At 36.6% G+C, this 21,592-nt stretch overlaps 7 protein-coding genes across 10 annotated transcripts; 4 read left to right on the top strand and 3 right to left on the bottom strand.

The window, feature by feature from the left end:
* Positions 1-477: 477 nt before the first annotated feature.
* Positions 478-2,163, bottom strand: LOC116141902. The gene is made up of 4 exons (XM_031427380.1): positions 1,423-2,163; positions 1,145-1,207; positions 942-1,016; positions 478-837 (listed from the first exon to the last, which is right to left on the bottom strand). The coding sequence occupies exons 1-4, from the start codon at positions 1,765-1,767 to the stop codon at positions 478-480; spliced, it is 843 nt and encodes a 280-aa protein (XP_031283240.1). The 5' UTR covers positions 1,768-2,163.
* Positions 2,164-2,285: 122 nt separating this feature from the next.
* Positions 2,286-5,960, bottom strand: LOC116141877 (ABC transporter F family member 4). 2 transcript variants are annotated; one of them, XM_031427348.1, is made up of 4 exons: positions 5,459-5,960; positions 4,979-5,161; positions 4,807-4,877; positions 2,286-2,732 (listed from the first exon to the last, which is right to left on the bottom strand). In XM_031427348.1, the coding sequence occupies exons 1-4, from the start codon at positions 5,756-5,758 to the stop codon at positions 2,471-2,473; spliced, it is 816 nt and encodes a 271-aa protein (XP_031283208.1). In that variant the 5' UTR covers positions 5,759-5,960; the 3' UTR covers positions 2,286-2,470. The 2 variants fall into 2 exon arrangements, with proteins under 2 accessions (XP_031283208.1, XP_031283209.1); XM_031427349.1 differs by having other exon boundaries at positions 2,392-2,732; positions 4,979-5,098; positions 5,459-5,956.
* A 451-nt stretch (positions 5,961-6,411) lies between these two features.
* Positions 6,412-7,334, top strand: LOC116141909. Its single transcript, XM_031427389.1, has 2 exons — positions 6,412-6,861; positions 7,243-7,334. The coding sequence occupies exon 1, from the start codon at positions 6,459-6,461 to the stop codon at positions 6,849-6,851; it is 393 nt and encodes a 130-aa protein (XP_031283249.1). The 5' UTR covers positions 6,412-6,458; the 3' UTR covers positions 6,852-6,861; positions 7,243-7,334.
* A 93-nt stretch (positions 7,335-7,427) lies between these two features.
* LOC116141910 lies at positions 7,428-10,044 on the bottom strand. 2 transcript variants are annotated; one of them, XM_031427390.1, is made up of 5 exons: positions 9,770-10,044; positions 9,568-9,679; positions 9,048-9,112; positions 8,371-8,964; positions 7,428-7,857 (listed from the first exon to the last, which is right to left on the bottom strand). In XM_031427390.1, the coding sequence occupies exons 1-5, from the start codon at positions 9,971-9,973 to the stop codon at positions 7,738-7,740; spliced, it is 1,095 nt and encodes a 364-aa protein (XP_031283250.1). In that variant the 5' UTR covers positions 9,974-10,044; the 3' UTR covers positions 7,428-7,737. The 2 variants fall into 2 exon arrangements, with proteins under 2 accessions (XP_031283250.1, XP_031283251.1); XM_031427391.1 differs by having other exon boundaries at positions 7,428-7,852.
* A 1,050-nt stretch (positions 10,045-11,094) lies between these two features.
* LOC116141849 (probable alkaline/neutral invertase B) lies at positions 11,095-13,721 on the top strand. Its single transcript, XM_031427317.1, has 5 exons — positions 11,095-11,109; positions 11,605-12,006; positions 12,075-12,506; positions 12,736-13,294; positions 13,387-13,721. Exons 2-5 carry the CDS (start codon positions 11,611-11,613, stop codon positions 13,680-13,682), a joined length of 1,683 nt encoding a protein of 560 aa, XP_031283177.1. The 5' UTR covers positions 11,095-11,109; positions 11,605-11,610; the 3' UTR covers positions 13,683-13,721.
* Positions 13,722-14,116: 395 nt separating this feature from the next.
* Positions 14,117-20,999, top strand: LOC116141883 (ER lumen protein-retaining receptor erd-2.2-like). Of its 2 annotated transcripts, none has more exons than XM_031427358.1 (6): positions 14,117-14,423; positions 14,743-14,942; positions 16,371-16,511; positions 16,826-16,906; positions 17,332-17,456; positions 17,541-17,728. In XM_031427358.1, the coding sequence occupies exons 1-6, from the start codon at positions 14,204-14,206 to the stop codon at positions 17,587-17,589; spliced, it is 816 nt and encodes a 271-aa protein (XP_031283218.1). In that variant the 5' UTR covers positions 14,117-14,203; the 3' UTR covers positions 17,590-17,728. The 2 variants fall into 2 exon arrangements, with proteins under 2 accessions (XP_031283218.1, XP_031283219.1); XM_031427359.1 differs by lacking the exons at positions 17,332-17,456; positions 17,541-17,728 and adding exons at positions 20,328-20,452; positions 20,537-20,999 and having other exon boundaries at positions 14,122-14,423.
* On the top strand, positions 19,249-19,940 carry LOC116141884 (snakin-2). The gene is made up of 3 exons (XM_031427360.1): positions 19,249-19,397; positions 19,478-19,520; positions 19,611-19,940. Exons 1-3 carry the CDS (start codon positions 19,317-19,319, stop codon positions 19,790-19,792), a joined length of 306 nt encoding a protein of 101 aa, XP_031283220.1. The 5' UTR covers positions 19,249-19,316; the 3' UTR covers positions 19,793-19,940.
* Positions 21,000-21,592: the final 593 nt, after the last annotated feature.

Raw genomic sequence — 21,592 nt, 5'->3', positions numbered from 1 at the left:
AGGTTTTCTAAACTCAACTACAGTTAACCTCATACATGATATGATATACGGTCAGGATGGTCTCACTCGCATACTTATCCTTTACCATCCCACGCGCTTTACAAGTCTTCGTTTCATAGGAGTAATTAATGTAAAATAAACATAAAAATAGTTTATATTTAGTTAAATAGGACTTATTGTTAGACAAATAGAACTCATCATAAACTGACACGTAGAAAAAATTAGTGGAGTGTAATATTGTTACTTTGCCTCTCTGCTTACATCATTATTAATTATTATTATTAACGATTTTAGAAAAAAGATCATTCCTTTCCAATTATAAGCAGTTGACTTGGACTGCTGCAATAGTTTTAGGTAAATACAAATTCAATAAAACGTAAAAATATTATCTCCATTAAAATTTGAAAGATATTCAAACAAAATCTCTAAATAAATCTTTCCTGATTTACAATTCTCGTCAACTACTATAATATCAACTCATCTACAAATGGGATAACGTAGTTTAACATTAGGGTTCTTAGACCTCCATATTTGAATCCTTCTATGTCTTGCTTCAGCAGCCAACGCTTTCCTTTCACTCTTATCAACACCTCTCACGTTTACTGCTTCAATCCCACAAGACTCCTCCGGTAAGAGGTTTAGATCAAACAGACAAACTCCACTACCCACTGTTTCCCCACAGGCCTTCCTATGAGCCGTATCATCCATCATCAACGGTGGATGATGTACCAAGTAAGAATTTTGCTGCTGCTGCTGCTCAACTTGAATATCCAATACGGCTGCACTATTTATGCTCGATTGGCTTTGTGACTCTTCCTTCGGAAGACCAAGAATTAGCTGTAGACAAGGAAAACCGATTAAATTTAAAAAAAAAAAAAAAAAAAAAAGGACCCACTACATAAAGAGTAAAAACAGAGGATTTGTAAGAGAAGATTATATACCATCTGTTTCTTTGCTTTCAGCCTCAAATTCAGAAGTTTCTGTTCATCGTAATAGCGTTGTACATTCTTTATTTCCTGTAAAAATCATATGCGTACATGGTTTCAAATACCGAAAAACGTGAGAGAGAGAGAGAGAGGATAATGTTCAACAATTGGGTTAAAGATAAACAGATTTGAAATAACAGTAAGTAAAAAAAAATTACCTCTTTGAAAAACTCTTTGCGTTCAGTTAACTCTTTAATCTTTTCCAAGCATTCTTCTTTCGTCTGCAGTAAACAGAGTATTGCCATAAAAAGAAGAAAATCAGAACAAGAAACAAATAGAGGGGTAAAAACCTGAAAACCGCAAAACAGACAAAACCCTTAAAAACGCCACAAAATAATGAACAGGGAATTGAGTAAAAAGAGTAAAAAAAACTTAAAAAAAAAAAAAAAAAAAAGCAAGCAAGCAAGAAGTGTAATTGAAAGAAAGAAAAACACACCCTTTTAACAGAAACCTTTCTTTTAGAGTGCTTAAACTTGTCATCAGATTCACTGGGAGAGAACAAGAGAGGCGTTGCGGGACTCAGAGCTTTAGGCTTTTCAATCTCACAGGTAGGACCCAGGGGAGGCAAAGTAGGGGTCTCAGCTTTAGAAGATCTTCTTCTCTTTCTTCCCCAAGAACTAAAAGAAGACCGATGAAAAGACTCCGATTCAAAAATTAGTTGCGGAAGTTGCAGTAAAATTTCTGCAACTTCAAACTCAGTTTCATCCATGACCATGGCAACACCAACATTTAGATGCTGATGCTGAGAACAACTACTAGTACTAGTACTAGGTTTCGTCATCTCAGTCAAAACTGAAGATGAAGATGGTTGTTACTGAACTATGTTTAATGAAACAACACGAAGTTCTCAGAGAAAGAGAGAAGAGATTGGATATTGGTGTTACTTGGAGACGGGGTTTTGGTTTATAATGGAACAAGAAAAATAAAATCCGTGGCGAGGCTGTGGCTTATGACACGTGTCGATAAAAGGGCGAAAGAGATTGGACTAGGGTTTATGGTCTTTTAACTTTTCTTTTCGTTCGTTCAGTTGAGACTTGAGAGTTGAGAGTGTGATTGTACAACCACCTTACTAAACACGAATCCTTAACTGCTTTATTGCTGTATCTCAATTGAGACGCCAACAACAATATCTATCGCCGCATAAGGAGCGTGCTGTTTACTCGCTTCCTTAATCATTATTATTATTATTATTTTATCAGGAAATAGAAACAACTAAGGATTAGTTGACTTTGACAACTGTATTGCTCTCCTAATTCTACTTGTTTAATAAATAAATATATGTATATATAGTAGCCGCACGATGAGAGGGTTGTGACTGAGACCGTAGATTTCAATCTAGCAATTAGTATCAAGTTAATATTGGATAAGAAACCTGGAGCTTGATAACCCTTGAGAAGTTAAAAATTGTAGGTAATTAGAAGTATCAGGTGACAGACAGTAAATGGATGAAACACAATAAATCAATGGTTAATGATTAACATGAATCACTTGGCTTTCTGTTTCTTTGCCAACTTTTTAACCCTGAAATCATCATCAGAATCTTCCTCACTGCTTTCATCTTCAACCTTTCTCTTCTTAGATTGATTCACACCAACTTTGGACTCACTTGTCTTCTTTTTACTTGCTGAAACTGGAGAAGAAATTGGTTTTGTGGGAGAACTTAACTTTTGCTGCTGATTCCTCTTTTGTTTCTTCTCAAATACTTTCTTTGCCTCATCAAATGACAGCAACCCCGACTCCATCATCCTGAAATCACATTGGGAAATCAACATTTTTTTATCCACCTAAAAAACGTATCCACTAGTCACTACATCCACGGTAACAGTTTCAATCCAGTCACCAATACAAAGTGGATATTGTGGTTTCTATCTAATACAGTTCTACATATCCAGATAAAACACTAAATGAACAACTAATTGATACGAATATTTTAGAGGATGATCAAAAGATTATGAAAATAATCCATCATGTCCTCAATGATCTATGCATGGAAGAGTTAAATTTAAGAGCAATTCAAAGATTAAGTTTTCGAAACAAACAAATAAAAATAAACTAAACAGAATCCATTCCAAGGCTATATGACCAGCATAGAGAAATATCTAACCTAGCTTCTCTAAAACTTTTATTACCTAATCAAATATATAATTGCAAGGATATGCATGACTAGCATTCTTATGTGTTGAAAACTCCAGAGAATTCCACATAAAAATGCAAGTTTATGAATTAATTAAGACAAATTAAAATGGATACCAGGTAGTTGCCAAGAAGTTATAACCTCAGTATTTTCACAAAAACCATATAGGGAGATGCATAAGGATACGGATCTCACAAACAAATATTAGATGATGGGTAGTTGTTAGCAAACACCATTTAATCCAACAATTGCAACAGAGATAATGCTCATCCTAGGAAGGGAGCTCTCAGACAACCAAAAAGTTAGGTTGGACAGTGGTGAGAAGAGAAGCTATTGAATCTAGGTTCAGGAAGAAACTAAGTGCCTCAGACCCAACTTTGTCCAAAATATAGGACAAAAATTAGGGTACCTCAATCAAAATCGACTAATTTAAATGTCAAACACTCTACAGTCATTTAGGTCATCTTGTGTGTCAATGCTATAAAAAAATATGTAATACATGAGATTTCTTTTTCAGTCTATTTGCAAACTTCAATTCCTACTTGCAAGATGAACAATTATTAACTTGAAACTGAAAAGCATTGGCTCACCAAGGGATTTCCATTTCAGTACAGGAAAGTGTGCCATTCATCTATTTACTTATCTCCTAGAAATTCTTGTGTTATAAGTCTACCGATGGTTAGGCTGACCCCTCTCCATCAATGTTCTGAAAACCGGACCAGACAATGACCCATTCAAGGGTCCGGTTTCTGGTTTGACCGGTTGGAGCGTAATTTGTAAAATAACATTTTAGTCCCTGAAGGTTTGAAATTCATCAAAAACACCCCTATATACTCCCTTAAGTTTTGAAATCTATCTAAAACACCCCTGTCGCGCGAAGATTCTGGTGAGTGGTGGCAGCAGCGACGATCGACAGCCAATCGAAGCTGGAATCTTGGGGCTTTTGATGTGTAGGTTCCAGCAACTCTGATGGTGGTGCTAGGGAGTTCCATCGTCGTCGGAACTCGTCGGAATCAACAAAAGAAATCCGACGTCGCGTGAACTTTAGGTGGACGGCGATCGACGTAGGCTGGACAACAGCAACTGAAAATGGATGGTTTTGGTCGTGGAGATGCCGTCCGTCGAATGGGGGTGTTTTCTTCGTCGAAATATGCCGGAATCCGACAGGGTTTAGCTGCGATTGGACCGCAATTCGGCACTATTCCGGCAGTCCAACCGCGGTCCAATCCGGTTTAAATCAAAATGACGGTTTTTTATATATACCGGACCGGATTTGCCGCCGGTTGCCGGTCGAACCGGTCCAACCGGGCTGTCCGGTTCGGTTTTCAGAACATTGCTCTCCATATAAGCTGTGTTTACCACTATTTTCTTTGTTTTGTACCAAGTAACTATATACACTTGCCCACTCCTAGGGTTCAGTTATAATGCCACTCAGTACTCATTCTTTTTCATCCTCTTTACAAATGCCAAGCAAATATAGGATTACGAACACTTATGTGCTCTGTTTAGTTCTTGAAGATGAGGAAAACAGTAGAAAAGTATCATAAACTGTTTCACATTACTAACTTTTTTTTTTTCCTTCTTTACTTTTCCAAACTCCGAACAGAAGGTACTCTACAAATAAACTCAGCAATAAAAGTGAGCATTAGGTTATCAACAAATAACACCAAGAGCAAAGAATCTCACCAGAATTGTGCCATTTCACTCTCGGGAACCTGCTTATAGAGTGTCTCATAGAAAATTCTGAGAGGGTCTCTCTGCAATTTGAAAATGCAACAGCTCATAACTCAGAAAATCTTTTAAAATTTCAAGAAAGAAAAATAAGCACCATTTTCTAAAAACACAACAACTGGGTTACCTCCTCAGGAGGGTCTCGCTTCTGACCAGGCAGATCATAAACCTTCTTCTCCCTCTTCTTCCCATTTTGTTGCACTTCTTCTTTCTTTTCCTCACCCTTCTTTTTCTTCTTCTTCAGCTCCTTCTCCCCATTTAATCGATACAGAAAAGTAAACAAAACCACACCCATTAATAATTTAGGTAGCTGATCAGGATCAATGGAAAAACTATTAACTAATAAACAAAACATTCAATTAAATAAGCATAGTTAAAAACTTTTAACACCCTATGAAGCTAGGACAATTGCTCTACCGAGAGAATTTCATTATTTAGCCTACTTGATCAAGGTTAGCTTTCTCAATCTTAACATTTTCTTCAGTTTTAGCAGATAACAAATTGATAGGTCTGTAAAACCTTGGCATTTCACAAAAGCCAAAACATAATCAAAATAAGAAAAAAAATATATATATTTTGAGAGAGAGGAAAACAAAAAAAAAAGAACCTTATTATCAGCCTTAGCAGCAGCAGTAGTGGTTGTGGAGTTGTTTTTAGAGATGGGTTTGTTGTCATCAAGAATGTCATTGTGTTCCTTCTTAACTCTTGACTCCCTCGCGCCAGCAGCAACTCTCTTAATGGGTTTATCAAAATCGTCATCCTCATCTTTCACGTCTTCTTTCTTCACTACCTTAGGTTTAGCATTGGCATTTGTGGGTTTCTTCTTGCGAGATTCCAGGATGGAACTCAAGCTCTTTTCGTCTCTGTCCTCCTCTTTCTTCACAGCCTTAGCATCTTCGGATGGCATCTTCTTCAGTCACTGTGTTTGTTTGGAAGCTGCTCTTAGGGTTTTGATTTGCTTTCCCACTTGGAAAGTGGCCAGAAAAGCGCTCCTCTTTGGGGTTTCGAGCGTTTCGGGGTCCAGGCCGGCCAATGACAACCCTGATGAGAGGTACCGGGATACCTAGACCAAAGTGTAGATTATCAAACTGCTTTACGACGTCGCTTTTGGTTTTACTTTGAAGTGAAAAAGAGAGACCAAATTGACCCTGGCCATTGGAAAGGAAAAAGAAAATTAAAAAATAAATGAATAGAGTACTGCCTTTTAGAATTTGAGAAAGAATAGTTTTGTAATGCAGTAATAGAAGACACTCATCTCCCCTGCATGAATGCCATGTGTCGGACATCAAATCGATCACTAGGAATTTATAGAAATATATCATCTCCAATATATGTAGAATCCTTTGATATCAATGGTATTATTATCTATTGCCAGATCGCCAGAATATATTCTTTGTTTCTACATTTCTGTACGCATTTCACAGGGATGGTTAAACTTTTAAAAATATTTTAGTAATGTGGCATCAATTCTTCCAAAAGTTGGGTCGCTTGGAGAAAGAATCAAAATCCTATCATTTATGCCAAAGCATACATGAAGTTACTTAGCATATATAGTTATATACTGTATCTCCATCTACGACTACACAACAATCAGAGAAGAGAGAGAGATGGGTTGGTTTTTTACAGAAAGAAGAGGACCTGCATGGAAGCAAGGGTGGGCAGAGCAAACTCTATCCTCCGTTTCTGCACCTCCTTTACCTTTAGTTGCCATTTTCGGAATCATTTTTCTTCTTTTTTGGCTTTCATCATACATCAACTACAAGTTACAGATGCAACACACTATGATCAACTTAAAGGTGTTTCTCTTGTTTTTGCCTGTGTTGCTGATTTTCGCGGTGCAATTAACCGAGTCTTTTAGGCCAAAAACATACCGGCGCCCGGCTGATGTTGGAAGCAATTTTTGTAACTTGCCTTGGAGCGTGATGGTGCTGGTGGTGTTGCTTCTGGTGATGGTGTCTTACCACTCCCATGTTCAATCCATGTGGACTCCAAGTGTTTAGAGTTTGGGTGGTTATTTTGTACTGTATTAACCCTGTTTAGTTACCATCTTTATGTATTAATAAGTTTGTCTTGAGTTTGGTTTGAACTATTTATTTTTGTGATCTTAGTTACAAATTACTATTATCAGCAGGCCTCAAAATATCGCAGTAAATGTTATAACATCGAATATAGCAAATCCAACACACATTTGCCAAACTGTATTGCCCATATCTGCCACAAAACTTAACAATGAATTGAGGTCAATGAATGTTGTCTTGGCAAGAAACTAACCCAGTGCCATACATTTTCTAAACTGTATTGCCTACAGAATTACAAAAAGGTTGGTGTTTCCCGAGAGAGGGCCACTAAAAGCTGAAAACTTTAACATCATCTAACAAAGANGTTTGGGTGGTTATTTTGTACTGTATTAACCCTGTTTAGTTACCATCTTTATGTATTAATAAGTTTGTCTTGAGTTTGGTTTGAACTATTTATTTTTGTGATCTTAGTTACAAATTACTATTATCAGCAGGCCTCAAAATATCGCAGTAAATGTTATAACATGGAATATAGCAAAACCAACCCACATCTGCCACAAAACTTAACAATGAATTGAGGTCAATGAATGTTGTCTTGGCAAGAAACTAACCCAGTGCCATACATTTTCTAAACTGTATTGCCTACAGAATTACAAAAAGGTTGGTGTTTCCCGAGAGAGGGCCACTAAAAGCTGAAAACTTTAACATCATCTAACAAAGACCGGAAGAAGAAAGCTAAATTACAGAGATTAGCTTCGATGTATGACCGCTAGAATAACTTACATCAAAATACACAAAAACTAGATATACAACAACCGCCACCGTGTGTAGCGTGTAGATCTCAAGGCAGAGATATCGTTTTGGAGGGTCATCTCATAACACAAGGAGATACCTTCAATTTGGGAACTTTAAATTTAGATGTGAACAACTTTGGAGTTTCTGAAATGGGACAAACATCGACCGCTTTTCTCTTTGAACTTCTGCTGCACTGCCAACAACAAACGTTAAAAGTTTTGGTAAGCATCTAGTTCTGTGAAAAGCAAAAGAGGGGGTTTGTCATTTGTTTTACTTCATACACCACAACGTGAAGACGTAAGATTATTTGTTGGTATTGAGAAAACTGTTTTACCTAACTGGCTAAGAAAAAAGCATCTAAGTATACAGGTTTATGGCATAAACCTCATATCCTTGCAAAGCCAGTTTTAAGTACCCAAGCATCCATCACTCCAGTTAAATTACAGGGTGTCCTGAATATTAAAAAAATAAAGACGTCTCTGTCAAAAATAAACTAAACTATTTGAAAAGGGTTTGATTTGGATTACTGGCTGTCCTGATCTCTCTCAAAAAGAAAACCTGTGGTAATTCTGGGTGATACACCAAAAGGCATCCCAACCAATATATCAGGATATGATCACTGAAAGTGAATACTAATGTTCCCGTTTGGAAAGTAAAAGAGGAAATGAGGCCAAATTCAAATTTATGAAATTACAAATTCAAATACCTTCTCAGAGTGCAAGAGATCAGGGACTTGTGCAGCCGACAACTCTTTCTTCACAAAAACATTACTTCCGTTCCTGACACAGTTCTTGCCTCCTGGATTTCCAGCTCCTGTTGTGAAATGCTTTGAAAGAGGTGTAATTGAAACACTTCCGGACTTTCTTAAACCACTCTTGCCTCCCGTATTGGAAGTTTTAGCTCCTGTCACACAAGGATTTAAAAGTGGTGTAACTGAAGCACTTCTGGACTTTCTTAACAGCTCCAATTTCCGTGAGAGCCTGGAGATTTCGTCATTGCATTTATTTGTGCCAGCCTCCTTGTCAGCAACTTGAGTATTTAACTTTGCAATAAGTTCATCCTTCTCATTGTTGGATGACTGAAGCTCCTCCAAATTAGCAAGAAGCTTCGCAATCTTCTCATTTGCTTGATCAACTTCTGCACGCTTGCTATTTAATTTAGTAGTGAGATCGTTTTCCAAAAGCTTATACTGGTGCCATATAAAGTCCTTTTCTGCCAAGAGTGCAGATACCTCAGATCTCTTTTCAGAAGCAAGTTTATCAAATTCAAGCTTTATTTTTCTTGCTTCTGCGTCCCTATCCTGCAAACGCTTGAAGGCTCAGAACAACATTCTAAACAGATCCATAACAAATATCAAACAACAGGGAAAAATAAAAATAATACTTTTGGGTTTTGTCTGAGTAAGTCAAACCACGCCCTGAAATCAGCCAAATTGTCATCTGAGTGCTCTGCAATTAGGAAAAAGGATAATGCAATGGAGCAATGTTAAATTATGTCAAACAATAACTTCAAACCTACAAATTTGACTCAACCTACAAACAGACATATTAACCCGTATCAAAGAAAGGGTAAAGACCATGTCATCGTTCATATGGAAGTAAATTTACATGTAACTCCAAATCAACTCAACATTACATATTGCATTAAGCCCATCGCCCTACATGTTCTCTGTGCATCCTCTCTGCTTTGTTCCATATAGTCCTTTATTCCTAAATTCACACTGTGGGATCATTTCCTTTCTCTTAGGGTAAGCAAATTCTTTAATCCAAATTAATAGCTACTTAATAATGCCACGTCTAATTTCTACTCTTAAATCCAAAAGTTTTTTCCTTTTTACACAAATTAAACTAATAACATACGAAAAACGCAAGAAGAGGGCACAGATACAACAAGATATACTGACCTAATTTAAGTTCCAAGAGAGAAGTCTCTCTATTCTTCAATCCCACCATCATATCAGATTTAGCGGCCTCAAGCAAGCGTGTCATCTCCTGTGCCATAAAATCACTCTTCATCTACAAAACGCCCACAAACAAACAATCCGTCAATAAAACCCTAAAAACCAATAAAACCCTAATCTTAAATTAGCAAACTTTAGGGCTTACTTGAGTAATATGATCTTCGTAGAGATTAATATCAGACACCCACTTTTCGTGTTGCATCTTTATGCGATCTTCGAGGATCTTCCTCTCGGTAACGAGAGTCTGGAGCTGTTCTTGTTGGGACTTTAACATTTTAACCAGACCGTTGAAAATTTTGTCCCATTTTTGACGTTCTGAAGAGCCGTGAGAATGCCTTGTTGTAAACATTCGTAACAATTGTGTATTAGATCCAAAGATTGAAGAAGAAGAAGAAGGAAATAGGGTTTTGTAGTGATGGTGCAGAGCGAGAGCGGAAAGAAATAAGAAAATAGGACCGTTGTAATTTGTAAATTCAAAAATAGAATTCAACGGTCCATTTTCAGCGTATTTTTAAACCAGTGAGAGTATATGGGTTGCCTCTAATGTGCGCTGATGGAATATTACATGGTGGATTCTTAACATAAAGGCTTTAGCACTGGGCTATCTCCAACTCGTTAGGCCCATTTATTATGATGCTTTTTTGTTTATATCCGAGTCTGGATTAATATAGGGTCCTGATGTTAACGGTCGGGTATATCCTTCAATGAATATCTTTATTTAACAATTGAGATGACTCGAATTTAAGACCTCTTAAATAATACATGCAAGAGTCTTTGTCCAACCACTTAGTCATTTAAGGATGGTTTTTTGTTTCTAATTTGAAAGAAGCATCGACATAATAATTTATAATTAATGGTAAAGAAATCATATTAAACCTTCAATTAAAGTAGACAAACTTATGAGGTAGATATGTGGGTGAGACGAGTAGCAAAGTAATAGTGACAGAGAAGCAAGTATACGGAAATTTTGAAGTCAAACAACGCCAATGGAAACATCAAAACGTGGGAGTTATGTTATGCAATGCCAATAGCCAAAAAAATGTTAGGTGGGTTGTGGTTTTTCCATCAAAATGGGAAGCTGTCCAAGGATTTTATTATTTAAAAAAGTTAGAACGTTTATGACAAGGAAACATTAATGGTAATCTTTGTTTTAATCAGGTTTTAGTATACCAATTTGAGAAGACAAGATTGTGGGAGTAAACCCAAGCCATTATCGGATCTTTCAAGATATATATCTTCGCTGAATCCAATTCCAACCTGTCACACTCACGTGTTAAATCAGTAATTTGTAATTTGTTACTGGTGATAGCCGGTTGTGTCACAGCTAGGAGCTTATCACATATAAAATGCGGCTCATGGAAGATGCATGTTCCTTTCATTGGTTGATGAGTAGGAAGATGGTGTAGGGACCTCTTGCTCAAAGTTTCTTTCTCTTGTATTTCTTGGTGTGCTCAAAGTTTGCCGCTTCGGAGTTGCATAGAATTGGTGAGTTTGATCTTCCTCTTCATTTTATGCTGTGTGGTGGCAGACTGCATTTTTAACTTGAAGTTCTGGAAACTCATGCATATTTTGATCTATGTGCCAGAAACAAACAGTCCGAGTTGTAGATATTTATCAGTTGTAGGCATGTCGCATAGAATCATGTCATAATTAGTAATTAAAAAAGAAAGAAGATATAATATAAGTATTAAAGAAAGTAGAACTTAGTTTGGAAATTTTTATGTGAAGGAAACGACATTTATCAGATATAGCAAATATTTCACAAGAGTTTATTCAAAAAGAAGTTTAATCTAAGGAAGGTAAAGGTCTAATTAGATACAAGAAATATCATTTAATGTTATTGATTGGATACCTTTATTAAAGAGGAGGCTAAGGCACTTTCCTTAAATAGTTGCTGCTCCTCTTTAAGTATCGGATATGATGTTAAGTTTGTTTCTGTTGTACAGATTACTGAAACTTTAGACAATCTAATTTTTATAGGGAAGAATGTCACCAATAGCTCTGGATGGCGGTCAAAAGGGAAGTGTGAAAAGTATTGAGACAGTGGGTACTATTTTTGAAATAGAAGACTATGATCTTTTCAAGTTATTGGATAGACCAAGATCTATAAATGTAGAGAGGAATAAATCGTTTGATGAAAGGCCATTCAATGAATTGTCCATAACTTTATCCTCTCGCATACTAGATCATTTGGACAATGTATCAACACCTGGTAGAAGGTCTGGCTTTAGTACTCCAAGGTCAAATAGTTACATTGAATCACATCCTATCATAGCTGAGGCTTGGGATGCCTTGAAGCGCTCTATGGTTTACTTTCGTGAGCAGCCGGTCGGGACAATTGCTGCTTTGGACCACTCTGTCGACGAACTTAACTATGATCAGGTGAATCCCTTTTCTTTTAAAAACTTTATATGTTGGTGATTCAGCTACACTAAATCTTAACTTGACAGGTTTTTGTTAGAGATTTCGTCCCCAGTGCGTTGGCTTTTCTAATGAATGGTGAGGAAGCAATTGTTAAGAACTTTCTTTTGAAGACTCTTCGCTTACAATCATGGGAGAAAAAGGTTGACCTATTCCAGCTAGGAGCAGGGGTGATGCCCGCAAGTTTTAAAGTGCACCATGACCCTGTAAGAAACACCGAGACTTTGAATGCGGACTTTGGTGAGAGCGCAATTGGAAGAGTGGCTCCTGTTGATTCAGGATTTTGGTGGATAATATTACTTCGTGCATACACCAAGTCTACAGGAGACTCTTCCTTGGCTGAAATGCCCGAGTGCCAAAGGGGTATGCGCCTTATTTTGAGTTTGTGTCTCTCAGAAGGCTTTGACACGTTCCCCACACTTCTGTGTGCTGATGGATGCTGTATGATTGACCGTAGAATGGTTGGTGTTTAGTTCTTTTCATTTATGTGCAATATTTTATAATGAGCTCTTCCACTTTTCTTATTAGTTTCCAGTTGGGAATGCATTTTGAGAAGACCTATTGGAAATGTTTGAATTCTAAGTTTTATCAAGAAAATGTGTTTATATATTATTGGTGATGACATTTGGAGATTTATCTCTTTTTTCGTATTATTGTGTAATTGCGTTTTTACCTTGTTTATTAATTCAGGGTATTTATGGATATCCAATTGAGATACAAGCACTGTTCTTCATGTCTTTAAGATGTGCTTTAGCTTTACTTAAGCAAGATGTTGAAGGCAAGGAATTCATGGATCGCATAGTAAAAAGGCTTCATGCCTTGAGCTATCACATGAGAAGTTATTTTTGGTTGGATCTAAAACAGCTGAATGACATATATCGGTATAAAACAGAGGAATACTCTCATACAGCAGTAAACAAATTCAATGTAATGCCAGATTCTCTTCCAGATTGGGTGTTTGATTTCGTGCCAACTCGCGGTGGTTACTTTATAGGAAATGTGAGTCCTGCAAGAATGGATTTTCGTTGGTTTTGCTTGGGAAATTGCGTGGCCATTTTGTCAGCTTTAGCTACCCCAGAGCAAGCTTCAGCCATAATGGATCTCATTGAATCACGTTGGGAGGAGCTTGTGGGAGAAATGCCATTGAAGATTTGTTATCCAGCCATAGAAAGTCATGAATGGCAAATTGTAACTGGCTGTGATCCAAAGAATACAAGGTGGAGTTACCACAATGGAGGATCTTGGCCAGGTGACCTTTTTATGATCTTTTTTTTCTTTTTTTTTTTTTTTTTGCATCCTGAAGAATGTTCCAAATGTTTACTTTCAATTTTTTGGTTGTAGTGCTTCTATGGCTCCTCACTGCAGCCTGTATAAAGACTGGACGTCCCCAAATTGCAAGACGTGCCATCGATCTTGCTGAAAGCAGATTGTCTAAAGATCAATGGCCTGAGTATTATGATGGAAAACTTGGTCGTTATGTTGGGAAGCAGGCTCGTAAATTCCAGACTTGGTCCATTTCTGGGTATTTGGTGGCTAAAATGATGCTTGATGATCCATCACATCTGGGAATGATATCGCTAGAGGAAGACAAGCAGATGAAACCCCTTGTCAAAAGATCTAATTCCTGGACTTGTTGACATCCTCATTTTCTATTTTATCCTTTTCTATGTAATACTAAAATTCCTTTGATTTTGAACAAACAAGCTGATTGATTGGTTTGATTAAATTATAAGTTGGAGTTTTAAAATTAATTGATATCCCCATCTTCATAATTGATGATATTAGAAAACTAAGAACGTTTGGGAACTGAAAAAGTAAAAATGAGATCTGCCATTATAAAACTCTGTGGCTTGCCACCATCTTCAGTGGTAGCTGACCAGCAATTAACTGATAAGTATAACTGCCCATTATCCAACTACACCAACTTCTGATCAACAACACGTGTCCCAACATAACCGATTTAATTCTATCTGTTAATGTCCACATTATCACATGTTACTCTTGTGTACCTCCACACACTTCAAACTCTTTTAACACATATCACATAGATAGGTGGTTCTGTTTTTGCTTAACTTGCCATACTCTCTTTAACTCAACTGTGCCCACAAACAGAACATAACCAGAGAGACGAAAGCAGAGCAAAAGAGAAAATAAAAAAATGGGAACTAAAACTCCGATCCATGCAATTTCGATGTGGGTTCGACGGCAGCCCCCGAAGATCAAGGCGATTTTAGCGGTGTTGGCGGCCATGACTACTTTGGTATTTCTGAGAATGGTGGTTGACGATCATGACAGCCTCTTTGTTGTTGCCGAGGCTGTCCATGCTATTGGAATCTCCGTTCTCCTCTACAAGCTCATGAGAGAAAGGACTTGCACGGGTACAAAACCTTCTTTTTTACTTATTTTCTATTCAATTGAAATGATGAGTTCTGCGTTTACAATTTTTAACGTTAATTTTCTGCATTGTGTATTGAATGTTAATATGTAATGGTTCATATTTTCACAAATCTGTTCATTCATTTGGATTTTCTTGACTGATATTATATGATGGTTATTATAGTTGCATTATTGTATAGTAAAAGCTTCATTTCAAGGAAAATTTTGCTCTAAGATCAATGACGGACTTGACATTTGTGATGGCTTTGTAATAGTTGAATATAATTTTTTTTGGCCTTCATTGACATTCCTTCTTTGCAGGGCTTTCACTAAAATCGCAGGAGCTGACAGCTCTGTTTTTAGCCGTAAGACTGTATTGCAGTTTTGTCATGGAATATGATATACACACGGTTCTTGATACAGCTACATTAGGGACAACTCTCTGGGTTATTTATTTGATACGTTTTAAACTGAGGTCCAGTTATATGGACGACAAAGACAACTGTGCAATTTATTATGTGGTAAGTCTTCATTTAGTTACATTTCTTATTTTCTGTTTGTGTAACTCAGTTAATTCTGATATTGTCGTGCCATTTGTTTCTTTGTTGGTGTCTCAAGTCCTCTAAATTTGGTGCTTCAAGTAAATTTTACTTATAAGAAAAGAATAAATTATAAGTTTGAAATTGGAAAGATGTGCACTTCGGTATTCGGTAGGGTAACCAATCAGGAGGTCACGTAAATGTAAAAGTAGTTTGAAAATCGAGTTTTTCTTCAGCATTGCCTTATTAGGAGATTCACAGTTTGTATGATAACTTATAGCATATTCTAATGTCTGAAATCTCCAGAGCTATTGCTTGAACATACTGAAGATAACATAACTAAATTGTCTATTAATATGGTTTTCCACTGTATTTATTTCAGCTCATAAAGAAGTGAAAAAAAAAAAAAGCTATGAAGTTATTTCTATAGCATAAGTCTTTGGCTCTTGGGGATCAAAGTACTGATTCTTTACATGCTGCTCACTATTTCTAAACCTTGCCAATACTCTGAACCATGGGGAACTTGGACTGAAGTTAAAAATTTGGCATTTGGTATGAATTATTNAAGTAAATTTTACTTATAAGAAAAGAATAAATTATAAGTTTGAAATTGGAAAGATGTGCGCTTCGGTATTCGGTAGGGTAACCAATCAGGAGGTCACGTAAATGTAAAAGTAGTTTGAAAATCGAGTTTTTCTTCAGCATTGCCTTATTAGGAGATTCACAGTTTGTATGATAACTTATAGCATATTCTAATGTCTGAAATCTCCAGAGCTATTGCTTGAACATACTGAAGATAACATAACTAAATTGTCTATTAATATGGTTTTCCACTGTATTTATTTCAGCTCATAAAGAAGTGAAAAAAAAAAAAAGCTATGAAGTTATTTCTATAGCATAAGTCTTTGGCTATTGGGGATCAAAGTACTGATTCTTTACATGCTGCTCACTATTTCTAAACCTTGCCAATACTCTGAACCATGGGGAACTTGGACTGAAGTTAAAAATTTGGCATTTGGTATGAATTATTGATTTCTTTTTTGAATTTTTCTTGGGGGTGAGGGATGTCTGACCAAATGAATTTTTGCACTTGTTTCAAATTCCGTTTGGCAAAGTGTATCACAAAATTGAAGCACAAATTTAATGTTTGATAAGTGCCTGCAAGTGAGATATGGTAGGTCAGCTTGCTCTTCGAGTTTTGGTTTCTTTTTGGTGTTATTGTTTCTTCACCAGTTATCTGTTGGAGTTGTTACTTTGCACTGACTTTTTGACATCTACTATTTCTCTGAGGCATGTCATGAAACAGAAGCATCTTTTCGAAAAGCACGATTGTTTGCCTATCCATGTAATTTATTTGTCCAAATCTTGCTGAACTTACTTTTTGTTTTTGTTTCTTTTTCCTGACTGTAGGCGATACCCTGTGCTATTCTATCTCTTTTCATTCATCCATCAACACAGCATCATCTTATCAACAGAATCCTTTGGGGGTTCTGTGTCTATCTTGAGGCTGTATCAGTCCTACCTCAGCTACGGGTCATGCAGAACACGAAGGTATGACTGAATGCAAAGGCTTCCTACTTTGGGTTTTTGATAGGGAACAAATAGAACTTGTATCATACAAATGGGATATACGAAGCAGTAAACAAGCTATCCAGAAACAAAACAGCATGCCTATAACTTTCGTAACCTTATGGTATACGATTGATATCCAGATCTTAAGTTTTACGAATACGAAGACGATTCTAATGTTTTTACTCTTTAACAGGTTAACCAATTAATTTGTTATTGTTACTTTCTGTTGTTTATCTCAAAATCTATTGGCTACTAGCTTTTATGTTCTTATTGTTCATGTGTCTACTTTCCAGATAGTTGAACCATTCACAGCGCATTATGTATTTGCACTTGGAGTGGCAAGGTTCCTCAGTTGTGCACATTGGATTCTCCAGGTTTGACACTGCAAATATCTATAATTGAGTGCATAATTTGGTTGTTTGGTTATGGAACTTGTGTTGTTTGACCTCCTTTTTGTCTGCTATCAATACTTGCTTGAGGTATTAACTATTATAGTTTAGACAATTGTTGCATAGCTCAGATTTGATGTGTCTATTTTCGCACTACAAATATGTAGCTCCTCGTGCGTATTCTGGACACACAGATAGAAGTAACTGTCTCAATTTGAAGTGATCTGATTCCTAGTATTTTTAAATTGATTGATCCATCAAAATCAAATGTCCACCTTTCTGTTTTGGGGCTATAATTTATATATATAGTTTTCAATTGAGGACTCATTTTGACATCACGGAGTAGATATATAAAGATTTGTTTACATAGGTACCTAAGGTGACATGTTTTTTTTTTTTTGTTTACTTAGGTCTTGGACACTCGAGGACGGTTATTGACAGCTTTAGGTTATGGATTATGGCCGTCTATGGTTCTCGTCTCTGAAATTGTCCAGACCTTCATTCTCGCAGATTTTTGTTACTACTATGTCAAGAGGTAAGTATTGAAAATTGATAGTACAACATGCCATCAATGTTATACATTCCTGACTAATCTGAAAGATTATTTATCTCATTGCAGTCTTGTTGGTGGACAACTTGTTCTGCGACTTCCATCAGGAGTGGTGTGAATTAATTGAATGGAATCATCAAACTGCTCTTACCAATAAATGGAATTCAGGAGTGTTGATGCCTGCCATTCTCAAGGACCAAGGATACTTTGTACATTATTTAACACAAATCTGTTTACTATTTATAGAGTAGTCATCCCTTGCTATTTAACCAATTTACTTGATATTTATTCTTAGTGGATGTTTGCTTCCAAAGCTAATAGCTAGATTGAGCGATCCTGGTAGGGTGAATAAAAAGAAGGCAACTGTTGAAAGCAGAGCGTGGTGGACCTTGATAATGAAATTCCACTTTCCAGTGACCAGTAATGTATCACCATTTCATGGCCCAGTGATTGAAGAAAGAAAAATCCAGAACACATTGTTTTCATAGCAGCAGTTAAAAACAAAAAATATGTACATGTGGAGGACAAAAGAAAAGAAGCTCAATAAAAGAAATTAAACATATAAGAATGAAAAGCATAGTGAGTAAGTTTTGTTGGTGGGGATCAAGTAATCATGGTATGTATGTAAAACGAATCTATAAAGTCAAAAGTTGGAGAGTTGGTGGAATCCACCAGAAGGACCTACTATTACAGAGAGTAGAGTTGTTTTGTTATGATATTTGCAATTGCAGATGTTATTGTTATTGGGTAGTCGGCAATGGGTCATGGGATTCTAAATTTAGGTTCAACTTGGACGATATATTAATTCACCGCCAAGCTCATCAAATCCCAATTCCAATAATCCAAAATTGGGTTAACATTCACATCAAATGTCAACTCAGTATAGAGTCAACAGTCACGAATGTCTGTAACTATGTGGAACATTGAACTTATTATAAGAATCTGGTGAAGAATAGCATGAGCAGAGTACAGCTGTGGTGCAACTTTGTATAGCTGTCTATCAATGAAATGGATTAGTTTTGGTTTTGTGGGAGCTTCCTAATTAGTTGTTAAGACTCTCCATGACTGTCATTTTCTAGTCCCACTTTGTTTTGCAAGTTTTCGATCTTCCCAAAACAATCAGTTCCATCAAACAGCACGTGTGGTCTTCATTTGGCATCCATCTTTTCATTTTCTAATTCTTCTCCAATGAAAAATATCGTAACTTTGAAGATAATATCAAACTGAAATCACTGTTACTTGCCTGGCACCCTATGCCATAGAGTAGTAGATGAATGGGTTGGAGTATATATATATATATATCTTTGATATTATATTAGGTAGCAGAAAGAAATGGAAGCTGTATTCTAATAATGCAAACGCTTTAACAAGTTTGGCACAACGAATACGCCCATTCAGCTGTTGCTTTTGCTACATAAGACATAACCATCCAATGCTAATTAATTTTCATTTGCCACTTGGCTCTTGCGGTAGGTGGATGTACTACTAGTTTACAAGATTATCGAATGGTTTAATAATAATAACCCAGACAACAGCCTGTTGATTCCAGTCAATCAGTCAAAGGGAGTCCAACTAAGCACTTGGGCCCTCGGTTAAACTTAGAACTTATCCATGTTAATTAATAAGGAAAGGAGTGCTTGACTCCAGAGCCCACAGATGATTTCAAATGGCTTATTCAACTGACGTGTACATACAATTATATTGAGGATGTCACTTCCCATCCCTCTTTAATTATTGCTCTTTCTCCTTCGCTCTTCCTATAAATACCAACATCCTTCCTCTCGTTTTATGTACCACAAACACGCGTAACCCTTTTGCTACATTCAACCTATTGTTTTCACTCATATGGCAACTTCTAAGTCTTTGATTGCTTCACTTTTTCTCTCACTTCTTCTTCTTCTTCATCTTCTGGAAGCTGATATGATGGTAAAGTTTCATTTTTGTGTCATTAATTTCTTTTACGTGATTAATTTCATATTTAACACTAGTTATAACATGGGTTGCAGGTGAACACAGATGCAGCACTTGGTTATTCCTCTCCGAAAATCGGTAATTAATTAATACTGTTTGATATATATATATATATATATATATATATATAGAGTAATCATTTGTATAATCATGATGATGATTTTTCAGACTGTGGCGGAGCATGCACTGCGAGGTGCCGTTTATCCTCCAGGCCACGACTCTGCAAGAGAGCTTGTGGAACCTGTTGTGCACGTTGCAATTGTGTTCCTCCAGGAACTGCAGGTAACTACGAGGTCTGCCCCTGCTACGCCAGCTTGACCACCCACGGCGGCAGACGCAAGTGCCCTTGAAACAACCCACCTCTTATGCCGTCTCTCCTGCATGCCACTGCTTGTGGCAGTAAGTAGATGTCACTACCAATAAATAAATCAAAGCGTTGTTAATTACTGTTGTAAAAATTTGTTAATAAAAGGTGTGTCTGCTTTTGTTGAACGATAACACTGATTTTCTTAATTTCTTCAAAAAAAAAAAAAAGAAAAAGAAAAAGAAAAGGATGTCATCCTCAAGAAACATGTGAATGTCAAGGACATTTAGGAAACTGAAAGAAGGAAAGAGAGTCATCCAGAAGAAAATAAAGGATGACGTATACTAATGGGACCCTTCTTTGGTTGCCACTCTTACTTGTATATTGACAATTTAATCCCCAATAATTAATCCTATATACAAATACGATATATAGGATTAGTAGATTCAATGGAACAATGGTGTTAATCGAAAGGGAACAAACAAAATTTAGTCCAGATGTTAGGGCATAAAAGATACAAGAATGAAGATGTGGAGATCAAAAACGTAATTAGTTGTGTTTTTTTTTTTTTGTTTACTTAGGTCTTGGACACTCGAGGACGGTTATTGACAGCTTTAGGTTATGGATTATGGCCGTCTATGGTTCTCCTCTCTGAAATTGTCCAGACCTTCATTCTCGCAGATTTTTGTTACTACTATGTCAAGAGGTAAGTATTGAAAATTGATAGTACAACATGCCATCAATGTTATACATTCCTGACTAATCTGAAAGATTATTTATCTCACTGCAGTCTTGTTGGTGGACAACTTGTTGTGCGACTTCCATCAGGAGTGGTGTGAATTAATTGAATGGAATCATCAAACTGCTCTTACCAATGAATGGAATTCAGGAGTGTTGATGCCTGCCATTCTCAAGGACCAAGGATACTTTGTACATTATTTAACACAAATCTGTTTACTATTTATAGAGTAGTCATCCCTTGCTATTTGACCAATTTACTTGATATTTATTGTTAGTGGATGTTTGCTTCCAAAGCTAATAGCTGGATTGAGCGATCCTGGTAGGGTGAATAAAAAGAAGGCAACTGTTGAAAGCAGAGCGTGGTGGACCTTGATAATGAAATTCCACTTTCCAGTGACCAGTAATGTATCACCATTTCATGGCCCAGCGATTGAAGAAAGAAAAATCCAGAACACATTGTCTTCATAGCAGCAGTTAAAAACAAAAAATATGTATATGTGGAGGACAAAAGAAAAGAAGCTCAATAAAATAAATTAAACATATAAGAATGAAAAGCATAGTGAGTAAGTTTTGTTGGTGGGGATGAAGTAATCTAATCATGGTATGTAAGTAAAACGAATCTATAAAGTCAAAAGTTGGAGAGTTGGTGGAATCCACCAGAAGGACCTACTATTACAGAGAGTAGAGTTGTTTTATTATGATATTTGCAATTGCAGATGTTATTGTTGTTGGGTAGTCGGCAATGGGTCATGGGAATCTAAATTTAGGTTCAACTTGGACGATATATTAATTCACCGCCAAGCTCATCAAATCCCAATTCCAATAATCCAAAATTGGGTTAACATTCACATCAAATGTCAACTCAGTATAGAGTCAACAGTCACGAATGTCTGTAACTATGTGGAACATTGAACTTATTATAAGAATCTGGTGAAGAATAGCATGAGCAGAGTACAGCTGTGGTGCAACTTTGTATAGCTGTCTATCAATGAAATGGATTAGTTTTGGTTTTGTGGGAGCTTCCTAATTAGTTGTTAAGACTCTCCATGACTGTCATTTTCTAGTCCCACTTTGTTTTGCAAGTTTTCGATCTTCCCAAAACAAT

Source organism: Pistacia vera, unplaced genomic scaffold (assembly GCF_008641045.1).
Source record: "Pistacia vera cultivar Batoury unplaced genomic scaffold, PisVer_v2 Contig400, whole genome shotgun sequence".
NCBI classification, from domain to species: domain Eukaryota; kingdom Viridiplantae; phylum Streptophyta; class Magnoliopsida; order Sapindales; family Anacardiaceae; genus Pistacia; species Pistacia vera.
The sequence above is the reverse complement of the archived record's forward strand: the minus strand, read 5'-3'. Positions and strand labels throughout refer to the sequence as shown.

Excerpts from the sequence above, each read along its gene's own strand:
- LOC116141902 (XM_031427380.1), bottom strand. The coding sequence starts at position 1,767 with ATGACGAAACCTAGTACTAGTACTAGTAGTTGTTCTCAGCATCAGCAT. Across the intron at positions 1,017-1,144 it reads GCAAAGAGTTTTTCAAAGAG|GAAATAAAGAATGTACAACG; the intron begins GTAATTTTTTTT and ends TGATTTTTACAG. Across the intron at positions 838-941 it reads TGAAAGCAAAGAAACAGATG|CTAATTCTTGGTCTTCCGAA; the intron begins GTATATAATCTT and ends CCTTGTCTACAG.
- LOC116141877 (XM_031427348.1), bottom strand. The coding sequence starts at position 5,758 with ATGCCATCCGAAGATGCTAAGGCTGTGAAGAAAGAGGAGGACAGAGAC. Across the intron at positions 4,878-4,978 it reads AGCGAGACCCTCCTGAGGAG|AGAGACCCTCTCAGAATTTT; the intron begins GTAACCCAGTTG and ends TTCAAATTGCAG. Across the intron at positions 2,733-4,806 it reads AGTGAAATGGCACAATTCTG|GATGATGGAGTCGGGGTTGC; the intron begins GTGAGATTCTTT and ends ATGTGATTTCAG.
- LOC116141909 (XM_031427389.1), top strand. The coding sequence starts at position 6,459 with ATGGGTTGGTTTTTTACAGAAAGAAGAGGACCTGCATGGAAGCAAGGG.
- LOC116141910 (XM_031427390.1), bottom strand. The coding sequence starts at position 9,973 with ATGTTTACAACAAGGCATTCTCACGGCTCTTCAGAACGTCAAAAATGG. Across the intron at positions 9,680-9,769 it reads ACGAAGATCATATTACTCAA|ATGAAGAGTGATTTTATGGC; the intron begins GTAAGCCCTAAA and ends GGCGTTTTGTAG. Across the intron at positions 9,113-9,567 it reads TCTCTTGGAACTTAAATTAG|AGCACTCAGATGACAATTTG; the intron begins GTCAGTATATCT and ends TCCTAATTGCAG.
- LOC116141849 (XM_031427317.1), top strand. The coding sequence starts at position 11,611 with ATGTCACCAATAGCTCTGGATGGCGGTCAAAAGGGAAGTGTGAAAAGT. Across the intron at positions 12,007-12,074 it reads ACGAACTTAACTATGATCAG|GTTTTTGTTAGAGATTTCGT; the intron begins GTGAATCCCTTT and ends TTAACTTGACAG. Across the intron at positions 13,295-13,386 it reads CAATGGAGGATCTTGGCCAG|TGCTTCTATGGCTCCTCACT; the intron begins GTGACCTTTTTA and ends TTTTGGTTGTAG.
- LOC116141883 (XM_031427359.1), top strand. The coding sequence starts at position 14,204 with ATGGGAACTAAAACTCCGATCCATGCAATTTCGATGTGGGTTCGACGG. Across the intron at positions 14,943-16,370 it reads ACTGTGCAATTTATTATGTG|GCGATACCCTGTGCTATTCT; the intron begins GTAAGTCTTCAT and ends TCCTGACTGTAG. Across the intron at positions 20,453-20,536 it reads TGTTACTACTATGTCAAGAG|TCTTGTTGGTGGACAACTTG; the intron begins GTAAGTATTGAA and ends ATCTCACTGCAG.
- LOC116141884 (XM_031427360.1), top strand. The coding sequence starts at position 19,317 with ATGGCAACTTCTAAGTCTTTGATTGCTTCACTTTTTCTCTCACTTCTT. Across the intron at positions 19,398-19,477 it reads TTCTGGAAGCTGATATGATG|GTGAACACAGATGCAGCACT; the intron begins GTAAAGTTTCAT and ends CATGGGTTGCAG. Across the intron at positions 19,521-19,610 it reads TTATTCCTCTCCGAAAATCG|ACTGTGGCGGAGCATGCACT; the intron begins GTAATTAATTAA and ends ATGATTTTTCAG.